General features: G+C 36.6%; 3 protein-coding genes across 5 annotated transcripts; all 3 read left to right on the top strand.

Annotated features, from left to right (window-relative positions):
• Positions 1–579: 579 nt before the first annotated feature.
• LOC126926241 (elongation factor 1-alpha) lies at positions 580–5,078 on the top strand. 2 transcript variants are annotated; one of them, XM_050742504.1, is made up of 5 exons: positions 580–737; positions 2,100–2,276; positions 2,473–3,081; positions 3,278–3,553; positions 3,805–5,078. In XM_050742504.1, the coding sequence occupies exons 2-5, from the start codon at positions 2,133–2,135 to the stop codon at positions 4,159–4,161; spliced, it is 1,386 nt and encodes a 461-aa protein (XP_050598461.1). In that variant the 5' UTR covers positions 580–737; positions 2,100–2,132; the 3' UTR covers positions 4,162–5,078. The 2 variants fall into 2 exon arrangements, with proteins under 2 accessions (XP_050598461.1, XP_050598462.1); XM_050742505.1 differs by lacking the exon at positions 580–737 and adding an exon at positions 1,268–1,426.
• Positions 5,079–5,471: 393 nt separating this feature from the next.
• LOC126926245 (28S ribosomal protein S14, mitochondrial) lies at positions 5,472–6,517 on the top strand. The gene is made up of 3 exons (XM_050742515.1): positions 5,472–5,629; positions 5,748–5,888; positions 6,016–6,517. Exons 1-3 carry the CDS (start codon positions 5,555–5,557, stop codon positions 6,199–6,201), a joined length of 402 nt encoding a protein of 133 aa, XP_050598472.1. The 5' UTR covers positions 5,472–5,554; the 3' UTR covers positions 6,202–6,517.
• A 607-nt stretch (positions 6,518–7,124) lies between these two features.
• On the top strand, positions 7,125–17,663 carry LOC126926240 (gustatory receptor 5a for trehalose-like). Of its 2 annotated transcripts, none has more exons than XM_050742503.1 (10): positions 7,125–7,311; positions 12,254–12,498; positions 13,010–13,241; positions 13,746–13,881; positions 14,487–14,683; positions 14,774–14,865; positions 15,583–15,803; positions 16,992–17,160; positions 17,283–17,372; positions 17,458–17,663. In XM_050742503.1, the coding sequence occupies exons 2-10, from the start codon at positions 12,292–12,294 to the stop codon at positions 17,515–17,517; spliced, it is 1,404 nt and encodes a 467-aa protein (XP_050598460.1). In that variant the 5' UTR covers positions 7,125–7,311; positions 12,254–12,291; the 3' UTR covers positions 17,518–17,663. The 2 variants fall into 2 exon arrangements, with proteins under 2 accessions (XP_050598460.1, XP_050598459.1); XM_050742502.1 differs by having other exon boundaries at positions 14,756–14,865.
• Positions 17,664–17,850: the final 187 nt, after the last annotated feature.

Genomic DNA, 17,850 nt, shown 5'->3' with positions numbered 1-17,850 from the left:
TTTATTCACGCAGTAATCTATATTGGCTAGACTGGTGGATTATAATATATCTATATTGCTTTTGAAATGAAACTGCATTGAACTCGTCTAGTCGTCGCTTATAGAACACTCTGGTAAAAGAAGAATTTCGAAGAAAATCAAATATTGCTTCGTATTATTGTTTGATATTGTAAAATTTGGCAGATTCGGGGTTGTAATATTAATTCTACTGTTACGAATACATTAATGCATCCCTGAATGTAGCGTGCTAACATTCTCTTACTCGAATATCCCTATCTTTTTCTCAATTCTCTACTCACACACATGCACGCATCCCAGGACTATCTATACATACATATATATGAGTCTCGGCACGCCTGTTGTTGCTGCGTAACCGTAATCTCAAACCCAGCGCTTCATCCTCTTAAAAACTCCAATTTCACTGGTTATTAAAACCAATAATTTTTTACAAGTTTATAAAAAACATGTTAACCAATATTTTCAATAATTCACAAAATTACTAGCTGTACTACAAAAAGGATAAATAATATGGAAAATAACGGTATATCGTTTTACAAATGATCAATATGGTGAGGGCGCTGGCTTCGAGGCTATGGTAGGAAAGCCGTATGCGCATGTCACTTCACTTGGACGATCTCTTTCTGTCGTAGCATCTGGAGGTGAGAGGTTGTACGAGGTTTACGCACAAGAACATAATCCGTCGATTTTCTTACCGGAAAGGTAGCATCGGACGTCAGGTACGGAATAAAACGACGCACGAAATACGGTCGAAATGTGTTGTGATAACAGTTTTTCTAAAATGTCATTTTTCTCGGTGAATTACAATATTAAAAAATGGGCGCGTGGTTGATCGTTATATTCGCCGGCTGTTCAAATACGGACCACATGCTGATTTTCGTTGAAATCGTTCGTCATATCTTTCGAGGAAAATGCATCGAATTTCGCAATTGATTGTTTGATCGTACGAAACAATTCACGCGAATAAACGAATAACTAATTGAATGTGATTTTTAAATTAAAAAATTAGAAAAACTCAAATAACCGGATGCAGTATGGCGGTCGCTTGTCAGAACTGGAGTTACGGTCACGAGTTCGAGCATTGCTGGAATTCCGTTCGTGATGTAAAATCTTTTCTAGTTCGGGAATTTCTAAAAACACCAACGAAAGTCAATTTTACATATATGATCGAAAAGGAGCTGTAATTGTGGCTTCAACATTTTTCTAAGTACGGTATCCAGATACGTGATGCGTATACTGGAAATCGTGTGCAATGACGACATTGTGGGACGACTCTTCGCCAACAATGGAGCTTGCTTGCTGATTTCCAGTGTGGTGGATCGTTAAATCAGTCAATTTTCTTTACTGTTATAAAGTTCATAGCTGTGTCAAAGTGATAATAAGTGGAAATTATATTGTGCGAAACTTGGTAATTGAACGGTATATCTGTATCAATTTATCGTAAAGTAATTGCATAATATATAGAATTTTGCAGCGCGTTTTTTTATACATAATTTTCCAAATTGTAAATATTTCTAACCTTTTGTATATAATTAATTAATATTAATATTGTTTTCGATACGATTAAATGTTTTAGAAGTTACCTTATTGATACCGTAAAGCAGTTGTTCACGTGTAATTAAAATATATATTACTTTTAACGGAAATTTTCAAGTAATTGGTAAAGTTTAAATATATATATAACATAGTACAGCTGTTCTCATTGGGAATTATTGAAAGTAATAAGTAACGTAGCATTGTGCAACGCCAAGCGTCAAGCAATTCTGGCAACGTTGCAGCTCTTCTCATCACGTACAAAATGGCTGCCAGTTCCGTTCTCGAATATTCAGATACCGCCACGTGGACGTTAATACGGACACCTGCTGCTTTCTCGATAAAAAAAAAACAAAAGTCGCTAAACTGTATATTGTTAACAAAAATTAATATTTTTAAACGAAATTTTGAACAATATTCGAAAATTCTTAATCGTAAAATAAATTTGAAATTTGTTCGCTATTTGTAGGATGCTTTTTCGTTTACAAACAATAAAATTTTGATATTTAATTGTTTTAATGATTTTCTGATATGTTATTTTATTTCAGAGTTAACCAGTAAAATTCTACGGAAACTCCATAATGGGTAAAGAGAAAATTCACATTAACATTGTTGTCATTGGACATGTCGACTCTGGAAAGTCAACCACCACTGGTCATTTGATCTACAAATGCGGTGGTATCGACAAACGTACCATTGAAAAATTCGAGAAGGAAGCCCAGGAAGTAAGTAATTATTGCATTTAGTGATATTTAGAAGGAAACAAAGATTATATTAGTCACAATTACTTCTAAAAATTTAGCAAAGCTTTGTCACTGGTAATCTGTTTCCTTAGTACAGTGATAATTAGATATTGCTTTCTAAACAAAACAGCTGGTTACTTGTTACATTTTTTAAATGTAAAGCATTGTAAAATTTTAGATGGGCAAAGGTTCCTTCAAGTATGCCTGGGTATTGGATAAACTGAAAGCTGAACGTGAACGTGGTATCACTATTGATATTGCTCTGTGGAAATTCGAAACTTCAAAGTACTATGTTACTATTATTGATGCTCCTGGACATAGAGATTTCATCAAGAACATGATTACCGGTACATCTCAAGCTGACTGTGCTGTATTGATCGTTGCTGCTGGTACTGGTGAATTTGAAGCTGGTATTTCAAAGAATGGACAAACCCGTGAGCATGCCCTGCTTGCTTTTACTCTTGGTGTGAAACAACTCATTGTTGGTGTTAATAAGATGGACTCCACTGAGCCACCATACTCTGAAACTCGATTTGAGGAAATTAAGAAAGAAGTATCATCTTACATTAAGAAGATTGGATACAATCCTGTTGCGGTAGCATTTGTGCCAATTTCTGGTTGGCATGGAGATAATATGTTGGAGGTTTCTGGAAAAATGCCTTGGTTCAAGGGATGGACTGTCGAACGCAAGGAAGGCAAAGTTGAAGGAAAATGCCTCATTGAAGCTCTTGATGCTATTCTTCCACCTACTAGGCCTACAGACAAGGCTCTTCGTCTTCCCCTTCAGGCAAGTTCCCAATCGAATTTCATAGCTGATTCTTTTTATTTGTTTTACATGATGATAACATTATTTGCTCATTCGCGGTTTCCACCGGAGAATTTTCCAATTTGATGACGGTTGGAGATGTCTGACTAAATCTAATTTTTCAAAAATTATTCCTGTTTTGAAAGGCATATGGTAATATTATTAAATATGATTGTAGGATGTATACAAAATTGGTGGTATCGGAACAGTGCCAGTTGGTCGCGTTGAAACTGGTGTGTTGAAACCAGGTATGGTTGTCACATTCGCACCTGCTGGTCTGACCACTGAAGTTAAGTCCGTTGAAATGCATCACGAAGCTTTGCAAGAGGCTGTTCCTGGTGATAATGTCGGTTTTAACGTGAAGAACGTGTCCGTCAAGGAATTGCGTCGTGGCTATGTTGCTGGTGACTCGAAGAACAATCCACCTAAAGGAGCTGCTGATTTTACTGCTCAGGTATATATTTAATAATATGTTAAAAACTAGAAACAAACTTGAGTAAATTATTATCAATTAATTTGCACGAAGATGAGAACTTATTAACTTCATTCGCGGTTTCCACCGGAAAGTCTTTAAGGCTTATTGACGGTCGAAGGCGACTGAGTGCAATTTGTTAAATACATTTTATATGAATACTTACATCTATTGACCTATTTTATACCTACTTACATCTTAATTCTAAAACAATTGTTCTATATGTGTTTTAGGTTATTGTGTTGAACCACCCTGGTCAAATCAGCAATGGATACACACCAGTGTTGGATTGTCACACTGCACATATTGCGTGTAAATTCGCTGATATCAAAGAAAAGTGTGACCGTCGTAACGGAAAGACCACCGAAGAAAATCCTAAAGCTATCAAGTCTGGAGATGCTGCCATTGTTATGCTTGTACCAAGCAAGCCTATGTGTGTTGAGGCTTTCCAAGAATTCCCGCCTCTGGGGCGTTTTGCTGTTCGTGACATGCGTCAAACGGTAGCCGTCGGTGTTATCAAAGCTGTCACTTTCAAAGACGCTACTGGCAAGGTCACCAAGGCTGCCGAGAAGGCCCAGAAAAAGAAATAACTAGTTTCCGTACATGTGTATCGCCAGATGGGCTTCGGCGTATAGTAGCTGATATAGTTTACTTCCTTTCTTCACGTTCCTCGCATGAGAACAGCGTCGTTATATTGTTGCCATTGGAGACTGCAATATTTTCTACGAAATCGCGACCGATAATTAGAGATAATAGAATCGATAAAGAATCGCGACGACTAGCATTTTTTGTGCATGTAATTGCATATTCGCCACATTTTTTTGATATTCGTATATTCCATTTATCAAAATGGTTACTTCGTCACTTTTCTCATCGCAAAGAATTCCGTAGGAAAGGTAAGCCAACAATGGTTTACAAACAGATATTTTTCTCGCCTGTGAGTTCCATGAGAAAAGAAAGTAAACTATAAAAAGTTACTTATTACCTAGTCAAGTAACTGGAAAGTGATAGCAGATAGGTCACATTCTCCAATCAAATTTGTATTGAAATTACTAGTTAGTTTTACGATTACGATTTTTTTTTCGAATTGCTTTGTAAAATTCCATTGAAGAAAGTTGAAAATTTTTAAAACTTTAACCGAGTCTTGCGGTGCATCGATACAAAATAATCAAACAGTGACTGAAAGGAAAATGATAATTTTATTACGAATTTGGCTGGGTAATGAAATCTGTTTTTCTATTACTTACCAGTTGCCTGACTAGGTAAGGAATTGAACTACGAAAATATATATACACAAAACACTTTTCTATGATATATGTCTTTACAAAGATTTACCTTATCTTTTTACACGTCCTCTATATTAAAAAGAAGTATGTGCGGAAATATGATTGCTCTACAATGATGCAGCACTTTTAGCCATGATTTTCTGATTGAAATTGGTTTAACAACGGTTTTGTGTACATACCTATAAATAATAATAATAAAAATAAAGGAGATACGGAAACTATTTCACATATAGTATTTCAATACACCATTACCCTTGTATTATGGAAATATTTTAATGTCTTTCGACAATATTAGTTATAAAATATCACATGCATATAAGAATTATATCGATCAAGCATTCTTTGAAAACAATTTCAATAGTACAAATGCTTAATTCTTATTTATTAATAGATCGTAAGATCGATTGAAGTTGACTTCTGTTGCAAAATATGTACTTCGATGTGACTTAGTAATTTATTTTCACGAAATTAGTTGCAAAGTGCATTTTTGCAGAATCTGGTTCGAAGCGATATTTAGCGACCGAAACAATTTTCCTCTGGCGTTTTTTAAACAAATATCGATCGATATAGAGAACAAGTTGGATAAAGAGGGCGATGCTATGCAACAAAGACCAGACATATATCTTCTGTTAAGCGAAGATGGTAGCAGTGTGCAGCATGCATAGAGAATACGAGCGAGAATACGAACTAGGCAAACATGGCTGCTGTAAGGAATGGTTTATTGATATGTTCGAATTTTCTTTTAAATAGCACAAAATTTGCAACATGTGAGGTAAGTAGAAATAAGTTTTCAAATTTTTTCATATATAATATTTACTTTCTGATGTAATATATTTTAGTAAACTATGTTGTTTCCAACAGATTTTATTTTTAGTATATTCTTTGTTTAGTTCCAGCAAATACGTAACAAATATGTTGGTCGGTGGATGAAACGTGATATTAAACGAAGAAAAATGGCAGAAAAATATGCGGAAGAACGACTGCGACTTCTGGCTATGAAAAGAAATAATATTTTGCCATTGGAAATTCGTGTACGTCATATATACTTTATATAACCTCAAAGTGTGATATAAGCATATGAAGAAATTTGTTACGTTGAAAGGATTAGACGACTACAGCTATTGCCTTTTGTTTATTAAATCTACTTTGCTATTTCAGGAAGAGGTTAATCAACAATTTGATAAGATAATTCCACGTCAGACAGCTTTAAGACAATTAACACCACGGTGTGTACTAACTTCTCGTGGACATGGTGTTGTGCTCAGGTGGAGATTATCAAGAATTATGTTCAGGCATTTGGCTGATTATAACAAGTTATCTGGTGTACAACGTGCAATTTGGTAGAGATTATATGTACAATGGTGTTTCAGTTTTTTTGTTGAAAAAATGTGAAATAAATACAACATAATTAATGTATCAGCTTGTAAAAAAGTATAAGAATGTTTTCTTATTTTATTATATTTATTATCTACTATTATCAATTATGTTTTGTTGCTATCTTGTTAAAAATTGGAATTTCTAATAAAGTAAGAATTTCTTTTCTATAAGGAGCTAATACTAAAAACACAGTCTCAGACTTATTGTTAAGAGATATGTTTCTAAAAACATTCCATGTTATAAAGAAGACGTTAGCCTAGTAAAATACTTTGGGATTAGCGTATGTTGTGATTTTTATTTACCCATACTATGTTTCAAGAAATGATAATTTGTCATAGTGTTACAAATATTTTAATCTTTTCGAGCTTCTCAAAATTTAGCATCTGGTCAAAAACATAAACAGTGATCAAACAATTACGTAAATTGATTAAAACGAAGATTGCAAGTGATTAAAGGCTATAAGGCAATGTTGATTTACTTATTTGCTGCAAAAGATATTTCTTAATGAAATAAACTCGCGAATAATGTGGTTGCATTCGAAATTACATTTATTATTTTTTATTCATTTACTCTCGTTTATGAAAGTTCCAGTAAAAAGGTCTTTTAATCTTATTAGATTAAATTTATATATACAGTAAAATAGAACGCTTGTAACAGCATAAAGCATCAGTTAACTAAAATTTTTCTTTCTTTTATAACCGTGTGACTCCATAAATAAATGCAAGCTTAACACTTTTATGATAACGTCGAAATAATAACTGGTATATAGTGAGAGTTCTACAAATACAATTAGCGAATATGTCTATATTCTGCCATATAGTTGATTTATGCCAAGTAAGCGCGCGAAAAACTAGTAGTATAAGCGTTTATCTGATCAGGCATGCATGGCGCAGGTCCGAGTCTCTAGTTCACTTCTCCTGAATCAAGGAATTTTTTACGAGGTAGTAACACAGTGGTATACTCGTGCAGTAGGATACTCTTTTGTTCTTGTTAAAAGTCGACCTGTTGCATTCGCTTTCTTCATTTTCCATAACGCAGGACGTCGAGCATATTAGAATTACATAGATGGCTGATTTAGTAAGTATTTCGATTATGTAAATTTCTTTAAAACTGGACTTGGATTAGTGATTGAGACTGTTAAATTATTCAGACGTTCTTCTATCATGTGGATGTAAAATGATATGCATTTTACACTATTTCTAATAATATCGTACACGCGTCAAATATCTGAAGTGAAAATTACCGAATTTACAAATTAAGAAACATACTTGGCGTTGCAAAATTATAGAGCGAGTTACTTTTGTTTAATGATATGCAGATTCTTTTTACCGTGAACGTGTTTTTTCCAATTTCTCGTAATTTCATTGACTCGACTTGGATCGTAAAAACAGGAAAGAAAAGAAAGAAGAATGAGATCACACGCTTGAGGGAAGCGCGTTTAATTTTAACGAATTTGCGATTTTCTTGCAGTTTATTAGCAATCGATCGAACTATTTCGTCGAGTATTTGGAAATTAACGTAGTTACGAATACCATGGAATGATTTGTTGAAAAAATAAATAATTTAACTTGTATGAAACTTTGTAAGACACGATATCAGATTTTTGTGCAGTTAGATTGTGCTGAAGATTTTCTTGTGTGAGAATAATAGCTTCGCGAATTTATGTGTACTTTGGTAAATTTTGCATAAAAGTTATGAAAAGCAAGCATTGAATATTTATCGGAATTTAAGAACAATCATTTTCACTTAATCTTTATTTTGTACAAAATTATAAAATTATTTACCAACTGGTATAAGTTACTAAAAGTGAAATAATTTGTAAATTATTTTTGGCTAATTAATTCGCGATACTTTTCTATCAAAATTCGAAGGTAATCAAAGGCGTTTCTATTACTTCCAATAGTGTGCCATACTTTTTTTTATTATACATCAAAGTGGATAATCTAGACGATTTCAATGACCTCCATCGCGAGGTTACTCGGCCATAAATAAAGGAGTAAAACAAGGAGCCTTACAATAAGTATAATGCACGTGTATAAGTACACAATGTCTCTTTGTCTTATATCATGTGATGTTGTTGGCTTTTCCTGGCTCGCAATATCTTTTGATATTCCCCAAAGATGTAACTCGGTGAAATGTTTATTAGAAAGATGTGTTGATATTAAGCGTGTAAAAAGAGAATGCTAAATTTAAAACGCCAAGCGTCCGGAGATGTGCTACCTACGCCTCTTATCAACTCCTCTGTATTTTTTTCCGTGTCGACAAAAATTGTGTGTACACATATATAACAAGGTAGAAATAGGAAGAGGAAAATCAAATGATCCGAGATGTTAAAAATCGGCCAAAGTACCCCTGTACGCGAGCAAACCTCCTTACACGAACGAAAGGAGGTCAGCCTAAGCAGCGGGGCGCACTGTGATCGTCAATCTGATCGACACATGGGCGGCAATTTACCTCTTACAAGTCGTAGAGAAGAAGACTATGGTATTCGGAGACGTAAACTATGATTTTAGATAGGGGGTAGCCATTTCGACCAGCTTCTAAACAGTCGCGGATTATTGAAACACGAAAGTGGCTGTAATTTAAAGATAAAATCAGACAGATCACATTTTCGTACAAATTTTTCTTCCCCCCTTGAAGCGGTCCCACGTATCACAATACATGCTGTATCATTTCATCGATTTCTTTTTACCCCTGGTTGCATAACAATTTTGTAAAGAAACGTTTCTTTGTATTTCTAAAAATAACGAAGAGATTCGAGTTATTGAATGGTACATGTCCTTGAGACACCGTGTGGCACGTATTTCTAGGTGTCTATTTTTATCTGTATCTTTATCAATGTAAGTCTAATATCGGCGTGCTATTGAACTTATTTGATAAACGAAGCAGTAATTCATAAACCTAGATTATACCGATGTAATAATAAATATCAGTTATCTATCTGTACGGTGTATTATATTAACAAGGGTACGTTCCTTATCGTATCGCTATATTTACATAACATATTTGTGTTAGTTTCGTGGCATTTCTCGGTATAACACGTAGGGGAAAGTTAGTACAATAACCTAGAAGACCGTGTGTGGCAATAGTTAGATTTTCTAAATTCCGATGAAAATTATACAATTAATTTAATAGTACACGTTTGATGGTTTTATTCAAAGATGAACGACAATCTCGGTAAATTCGACCAAAGTGTACAAATAAATATTACGAATGTTCCAGTTAGCTGCTTGTTCCGTGTTATCTAATGTTTTTCAAATATTCAACTAATCCAGGCTTGCAGGGAAAAATTCAAAGCAAACAACAAAGTCAAACTTTTCACACAGATACATGCAGGAAATTTAACGAATGATCCTTGAAGCCGAAATAAGACGAAAATTAAGAACGAAAAAATTGTTTTCTGCTTCGTTTTTTAATTACCGATAATTAAATATCGGCCAGAATATCCCTGCACGCGAGCAAACCTCCTTACACGAACGAAAGGAGGAGTCGGTCAGCCGGGGCAGTTTTATCTTCCCATAAAAATTAAATGATAAAACTAAAGAAAGGGGGAAGGTATTAAATAATTCATCGTTTATTCTTCGACAAAAGAGAAAACGTGTTAAATAATTCTTCACTTTGTCGTTAAGAAACAGGTAACCGAAATGTCTAGAAATTCTTTCAATTTTCAACAAAACGTTTCCGTCTCGTAACCCAATTATCTTCTATAATAGTCTTCTTTGAGGGAAAAGAAGGAAACACATCAGAATAGAAAAGCCGCAAATTAACAAGACTTTACAGTGTCAACACGTTGTTCCGCATCCTAGATAAACATGGGTCGCCTTTTTCCCTGGAATATAATGCATCATTGGGATCGGTTGTCCCGGGGCGTGCGTCATCGCACAGAATGTCTACGATGCTTGGCAATTAATCGAACTACAACGAGTTCTACGAACGATGCCACTTTCTCCTACGATCTATCGAAATTTGTCGCGTGTCTCGTTAACGTTAACCGCAGGGCTCGACGTGGATTGGAAATACAAGACGTTAGCTCGTGTTTCTGAAACGGCGAAATGTTCTTTCGGAGCACTGATAAAGCGTGAAATATTAGCACGATTAATACTACCACGTATAGATCGATCACATCTGATATCAAAGGTGTAGACTATAAAATATTATTTACTATCGTTTCTTTCTGAAAGACGCGTTTTAATTTATCTTTGAGGGGGAAACATCTTGATGTCTTGTCCGCGAATGAAATTTCACTTCTCATTTGGATCTCGCCAGCAAACGAACGATGATGTATGAATAAATAATTTGTAATAATTCGTCTTGTTCGTTTCATTTTGTACAATGAAAAATTCGCGAAATTAGTATGGTTCTATATATGCTGTTTTACGTGTACGTCTATTTAAATTTAATGTCTGTAAATAATAAATATTTAAAGGTACAAGCAATCGACCATGTGTGTTAAAATACTTGAACAGCGAGTACACTGATAGTCCAGTTGGAGAGAAATCGATAGAATATAAGTCTAAATTTAAATATGCAGACGAAATCAAATGCACGAACCTTTTAACAAACGTCGTGCAATTTTGTCGACCAGAACATTGGACAAGCTCTACGATAAGAGTCAATTCGTGTTTGTCAAGACGTGCAGGAAGTTTGCATTTTTCGAAACAAGACCAGAAATATTACATAAATTTCTCCTTTACCTTCCATCATTCTCCAACATTTCCATTGCTCTATATAATTTTGAATTAAATGTTAAATGTTCTTAATAGAATTCTAATTCCATTTCTAAGAAACTAACCAGACAGAGAAGACCAAAAAACAAGACCAGACATATTACATAAATTTCTCCTTTACCTTCCATCATTCTCTAACATTTCCATTGCTCTATATAATTTTGAATTAAATGTTAAATGTTTTTAATAGAATTCTAATTCCATTTCTAAGAAATTAACCAGACAGAGAAGACCAAAAAACAAGACCAGACTTATCAGATAAACCGCCTCTTTATCATCCATATTATCTAACATTTTCACCGATGTACATAAATTTGAAATACGTTAAACATATTCGATAGAATTCTGTCTTATCTGTATGAAATTGAGGTAATAAAGCAGCAAATAGGAATACATTAATTATTATTTGATAATAACTATGAGAAGCGAGCCTTGTCAAATTTTTCAACTTTTTAGAGAGAAATATACACGGTGTCCAGTAATTAGAAGCAAGGCTTGCAATATGCTGGCGTATCGATAGCATCGAAAACGATCTATTCGTGTCTTGATTTACCTATTGTTGAATCAAAATGAACTGCTTCTACAAAAGCAACATTTATCAAAGCTTCGTCAAGAGTGGCTCTCGTTAAACGACTAGTGCTATATTTCACCGTTTTTCTTATTGTCAAGATTGATAAGAGAATATCGCTGATTGCTGTCCAGACGACGTATCAAAATGATTTGAATCTAGTAACAGCAGCGGTTAATATTGATATTTTTAAGAATTCCACGCGTTATTTGCTTTTCTTTATTTAAACCAGGCATCATCTTCGCATGGTCGAGCTACGTTGTTTAACAAACCATAATTTGAGAATGTTTCTCTCCAAAAGCGATCTTAGACACGTGGTAGGTACCGTGGCCCATGCACAGTTTCATTGGATATCTCATTTCCATTCAACTTCGTTCACAATCGATACGATTAAAGATAACGGGACAACTATCGTGTAATACGATCGATACTTTGTTTAAAAAAATTGGAAATTGAATATATTAGGGTGTTACGTGTTTCGTCAGCTCGGAAAATGACCGGAGTCGATAAATGTTGTCTTTGATACGAGCTAATCCATCGAAACAGCAATCGTAGAAGCTTGACGCATAAAATGACGGAACTTCCGCTTATCTTTATTTAAAATACAGGAGGAAACATAAAATATGATCACATCGATTAGTTGTTTAAATTACATTGCCACTACAATACATTGCTACTATTATCGCTGCATCATCGTCTAATAACTGCGCTATTACTTCGACAGGATCACTATTACACGATGTAATAGTGAGACGTAAAAACATGCAGGAGGATCAATGCGTGATGTTAAAATCGAAAGGTACGTTGTGCGATGTACCCGTGAGAAGCAAAGCTTCCAGCTTGAGGGTTTGGTCCTCTTTTACGTATCGCAGGAACGACAACAACGTCGGTGAATTAAGCACGAACCAGGAAAACAGCGTATCCGTTGGAAGACCTCGAGATGGACGAAACTATTCGGCAGACTTCAACGTGAGACTACTACGTATTAATCTCGAAAGAGAATATGCTCAAAATAACGAGAATTATGAAACGAAAATTATAAGAAACGTTAGGAAGAAGCGAACAGTTTCGTGTAAAATTCATTTTCTCGCTCGAAAAGAGATAAATAGAGCACGTTTATATATCAACTTTTCTTCGTTGTTTTTAGGTTCACCCTGTATAGACAATTGGCGAATCTTTCACCAGATGACAAGCCTAATTAAAAGAAGTAACTTTTGCCCGAGAGCTTATTTTTTATCTCTTACAGCTTGTAACACAGAATCGCAAAATAACCGAATTTTACAGCTTGCAGTTTTACAGTTTACAGTTAGAATTCGAACAGCGAAAAGAATTGCGTGCCTACCTACGTATGCTCTACGTATCTGCAAAGTTTCATAATTTTCTGAGTTTCCGGGTTGAGGATGTTCCATCGTAAGAGATACTCATTCGTGCGAACGTGAAACACAGACGAAATATTATCTATAAGTTTATTCTCTTACAGGCGATAGAGAGCTTTCATTGCGCGATCGGGCCTGTTTTAAGCATAGCCCGAGTCTTTGGTTTATTTCCAGTGGCTGGAGTCCGGTCCGTGTCACCCTCGAAACTCCAGTTCAAGACATTTTCCTTCGTCACTTTTTATTCAGGTTTCATAACCTCGACGATATTCTTTATGACGATCGTATCGGTGCTTCACATGGTGAAAACTCTTAACGCTAATACGATCCAGACACGTGGTAAGCACCGTTTATTACTCCGTTACATTTCTGTCTTTTATTTATTAGTCGAACAATTTTTTGAAGAATAATTTGCAAGATTATTGCGTGCAACTTTCCAAGCGTTTCCTATTTTCCAATAGTTATATGATTTATTTCTTGAAGCCGAGCTTGCGTCGGTCCAGTAGCGTCTGATCCAAGCCCGTTGGATCGTAACTGGAGTATACCGTTTAGCATACTCGTTCCAGTACCGTTCAAAAAGATATCTACCGCTCAGAAATCTCTAAAAAGCAAGAACGAGCCCGAGAACACATCGTTTCCATCGACTTTTTAACGTGCCCCTTGAAGCAGCTTAACTTTATCCCGCGAAGCTTTCACGTACCGTGGCAAACGGGGCAGATACTCGGCCCGATCTCGTGTAGCTGGCTTCAAGGATCGTTAGTTGTTGAGGCTTTTAGCTGGCTTTAAGGATCGTTATTCGATATTCGAGGCGAGATAAACCGACGATGTTGTATCGCGTTGCAGGTGGCATAGCTTCGGCAACGGTTGGCGCGGTGTTCTACGGGAACAGTCTGCTGGGCAGCATCTTATTTTTCTGGCTGTCGTCGCGCTGGGTACCTCTTCAGTCGGAATGGAGGGCCATGGAACGATGCATAGACAGGTCGATATCTCGACACTCCTGCCAGGTTCACAGCTTGGCACGATTCGCGAGTTTGCTAATCGCCTTGTTTGTTGCTTATCTGCCGTGCACGCGAGCTTCGATACCTGTTAATCGCCACTGCACTGGCAAATTACAATTGGTTTGTCCTACCGTAAATGAGATGCCAATAGATTCACTGATAATCCAATGCAAGCCTTTTTCACGATACAATATTCTTCCGTGTATTTTACAATTTGTTGTTGGACGTTCTTTCTCTAATTGTCGATCGATACTGAGCTTAAACTCGCACTGGATCAAGAAAATCGTTGGAAAAGCCACTGACTCGCTGTGCAGCTTTACCAGAGCCATTTAGGTTTCTCGCGTAACGCAACATAGCGACTCGGAAAGATTCGAGCTGATACGAACGAGACCAATAATCGGTAGGGAAATAAGTGGCGAATGTGGAATAGAATTTCCCTGTCCAAGGTCTCGTTCTCGGCAACGTAAAGTTCGAACACGTTCGAGTTACTCGACGAATCGTCAAACTCGTCTCTTTCAGACGCGAGCAAACTTGCTGTCATTATTCTTTCACAGCTTCCGCCTATTTATCTTTTTACAATTTACAGCAATTGCATAGAACCGACGCGGCTGCGATGGAAATTTTTCTTCCTAAGTTCGGTGATACTGATGTTGGCTCTGATCGAGCACATCCTAAGCATGTTCAACAACGTGGATGGCTACGACTGGAACGCGTCGAATTCCACGTTTCGCAGCTTCCTGGAGACCTATACTTTGCGCTCGCATTCCTTCATCTTCGATACATGTGAGATTCTACCGCTTTAAACGGGAAAACCAAACGTCAAACGTTACAAAGACAATGACATCGTTTAATCAGCGTCACGTTCGTTTCCAGTGAATTACAACTTTGCCTTCGGATTGTACATCTTCGTCGTTAGCAAACTGGCCACGTTCACCTGGAACTTCACCGATCTGTTTATCATGCTGGTAAGTAAAAGTGGTTTCTTTTCGTACGGATAACTTTTAGTTATGCTTTTAGTTCGCGTATTTGTGGTTCGTCCGGTCTCGATCTTTGTCGATTCTTCTCTCTGGCCCTTCTCCATCGAAGACGGTATCCTCGTCATTTTTAGCAGACTGTCGTTGTTTCGGACCTTCTTTGGGATTTTCTTTAAGGCGATCGGAAGACTGATTTGTACCGATTCTTCGCATACGCGGTTACCGTTACTCGGAGCGTAGAATATATTTTTTTCAAGCCAAAATACTTGAAATTGTACGAGCTGTGCTTGCTCGGGCAAGATCTTTTTGAGAAGAGAAGCGTCTTATTGGCTGAAAGAAAAACACCACGCTGCATTTTTATCGGTTGAACGTGGCTATGGCGTGAACCGAAATAGATAATATATCATACCGAAGTTCGAGTTTTGATTTTCCAGGCTTTCCTTTCGCTCTTGGCACTCTGCCGAAGATTCTCGCCAAATTTGAAGTGTATGGAAAATAAAGTTGCGTTTAAATATTAACAATTAACGAACGATAACTGTTACATTACGAAAAAGTTAACTTGCCTACGACTCCAATTTTCCCTAATAATTAATTCGTAATTTTGTCAAGATAATTCGCACGAAGGTTCAAACTGCTTTACTATTATACGACAAAGCCGAACCAGCAACGTGTTATACGACGTTTCAATAAGATTGATCCTCTGTTTAGGTCGCTACTGCTTTGGCTGAAAGGTATAAATCTCTGAACAAAAAATTGGCAGTGACTGTGACAAAATATCGGCCGATATTCTACTGGCGCGAACTTCGCGAACACTATGCGATCCTGAGTTGCGTTGTTAAGAAGGTGGATGAGCACATCTCTCCCATAATCCTTTTATCCTTCGCAAACAATCTCTACTTCATCTGTCTTCAGCTATTAAACGGACTATCGTACGTATACTCGACACACAAGGCACGAACGTGCCACGCTCTTTTCCACGCTTTTTCCAAAGGGAAATTACAACCGAGAAACCTGTGCTCCACGTAAATTATCGATCTAAATAAACAATTTCAATCTCGTTCGATACCTGCGGATTCCACCAGGAGGACGAATATTGCTTTCTCAAAATTTCCCAGCCCGGACACTATAGTAATTGCAAAAATGGAATTAACCTTGCAAATTTTTCAAACGTAATTATTCCAGTGCCCCGCCTTTACGAATGCCCTACCTATCGTATCTCGGATATGATGGATTTGCATAATTATTCGAAAAGCATTTTCATTTCGCCTAATGACATCGGTTTTCCAGGACTCGGCCGCTTTGGAGTTACGGCTCGCCCCAATTGGGCGAGGCATTTCGTATTACGGAGAAATAAAGGTAACGCGCGTTGATAAAAGAGTAGGCCGATACGTGTTCGTTTAGACGAGACGGTCGTAATTGGCAGTACGTACAGTCATGTTCCATTGACATCGAAGTGCTCGGCTTTGTAAAATATTAACGAAGTTGCAAGTCTTTATTGGCGGTAATCCGCCAGTTTAGCTGATTGCCAGATCGGTAAAATAAACACGACGAGCACGAGCAAAGTGAGATCGATGATACGTCGGCTCGGTTGGCAAAGTAAGAAATGTTCATAATTTTTGCCTTTCGGAGCACAGCGTTTCTCAGTTTCTCGTGGCAATCTCCAATTATTTATCGGTTTTACCATAGATGCGTAAACGTAGAGCTGAGCAATGATGCAGTCTTCCCGTTAAAACGACTTTAAGTCCAAGCACTCGATGTAACTTATGTCAAAACTAATTATGTCATATTTTTACAGATGCTTTCGAATTACATAACGTGCATTTATTACGATTAAAGTAATATCGTTATTTTACTCGTAATTATGTACCCTGCCACAGTCTGTGTGCCTTCCAAACGATCGTTTCTTCTTCCAAAGAGACACGCACAAAGTCTACGATAATAATTTTCCATGGCCATCGATATGTTTTCAAATTTAAACAAATTTACTGTGCGATTAATTACACAGCCTCTTTTCTCGTATATAGCTTAATGAAAAGCACAGGAACGAAGAGTTGATCGCGTAACGGTCTCGATCACGAACTTGTTGATTAACGTTATTATTCTATTTTTGTTAAAAGCATAGCAGAAAAGAGCAGCCCATTGAGCGCAGTTTACTTCTTCGGCTCTTTCGGCTTCCTAATTATTCGCACCTGTGCTGTCACCTTACTTACTGCCAGAATACACGATCAAAGTAAAGAGGCCTTACCTTATCTGTACAATTGTTCCACATCCAGTTATGGCATCGAGGTAATTACCTCTTCTAGGAGCATACTTAATTCCTTGGAAAGTTCTTTCGTACCTGTTTCTCTTTTATTCTGAAAATTTACGTTACTCGCAATGAATTAAAAATGTACATTATCTGTTCAAAGGCGCAGAGATTGCAGTATCAACTGGCGACGGACGAGGTAGCGTTAACCGGATTACGTTTCTTTTCCATCACGAGAAATTTTATGCTTGCGGTAAATCAGCGTCTCTACGTACATCCAAATATAATCTCCAAAGTCTATGGTATAATTTATTAATAGAAAATATATCGGTATACAGGTGGCCGGAGCAATCATAACATACGAAGTTGTGCTTTTGCAATTCGTCGATGGTAAATAAAGGGAAATACAGTGACATCTATTTTATGCTACTACCGATCCGTTCATAATTATATTTTTGATAATATTGTTGTTACTACGTATGCAATTCATGTTTTAGCCTATTTCTGACGACATTTCTTGTTATTTGTATATACGAAAATATATAATTACTTTATTTAAACGTCACGGAGGTAGTTACTCGACCGGTTTGGCTAATTTCTCGTTTAATTAGAACGATTAAGAGCCAAGTGGATGAGACGCAAATGTTCTTCTCTCTTGGATGGGTTGATGTAATGACAGACCTTGATATTAAACACAGTTTCTCACATTCTTTTCATCCTCTTCTTTATTT

This window comes from Bombus affinis, chromosome 17 (genome assembly GCF_024516045.1).
Source record: "Bombus affinis isolate iyBomAffi1 chromosome 17, iyBomAffi1.2, whole genome shotgun sequence".
NCBI lineage: Eukaryota > Metazoa > Arthropoda > Insecta > Hymenoptera > Apidae > Bombus > Bombus affinis.
Note: the sequence above shows the minus strand (reverse complement) of the source record. Positions and strands in the feature narration are given on the sequence as shown.

What these genes read in the sequence shown, in the direction of transcription:
- LOC126926241 (XM_050742504.1), top strand. Translation starts at nt 2,133, where the DNA reads ATGGGTAAAGAGAAAATTCACATTAACATTGTTGTCATTGGACATGTC. An exon ending in CTCTTCGTCTTCCCCTTCAG is followed by an intron (nt 3,082 to 3,277) that starts GCAAGTTCCCAA and finishes ATATGATTGTAG; the next exon opens with GATGTATACAAAATTGGTGG. An exon ending in CTGCTGATTTTACTGCTCAG is followed by an intron (nt 3,554 to 3,804) that starts GTATATATTTAA and finishes TATGTGTTTTAG; the next exon opens with GTTATTGTGTTGAACCACCC.
- LOC126926245 (XM_050742515.1), top strand. Translation starts at nt 5,555, where the DNA reads ATGGCTGCTGTAAGGAATGGTTTATTGATATGTTCGAATTTTCTTTTA. An exon ending in CAAAATTTGCAACATGTGAG is followed by an intron (nt 5,630 to 5,747) that starts GTAAGTAGAAAT and finishes TTCTTTGTTTAG; the next exon opens with TTCCAGCAAATACGTAACAA. An exon ending in TTTTGCCATTGGAAATTCGT is followed by an intron (nt 5,889 to 6,015) that starts GTACGTCATATA and finishes TTGCTATTTCAG; the next exon opens with GAAGAGGTTAATCAACAATT.
- LOC126926240 (XM_050742502.1), top strand. Translation starts at nt 12,292, where the DNA reads ATGCAGGAGGATCAATGCGTGATGTTAAAATCGAAAGGTACGTTGTGC. An exon ending in ACTATTCGGCAGACTTCAAC is followed by an intron (nt 12,499 to 13,009) that starts GTGAGACTACTA and finishes ATTCTCTTACAG; the next exon opens with GCGATAGAGAGCTTTCATTG. An exon ending in TTCCTTCATCTTCGATACAT is followed by an intron (nt 14,684 to 14,755) that starts GTGAGATTCTAC and finishes TCGTTTAATCAG; the next exon opens with CGTCACGTTCGTTTCCAGTG.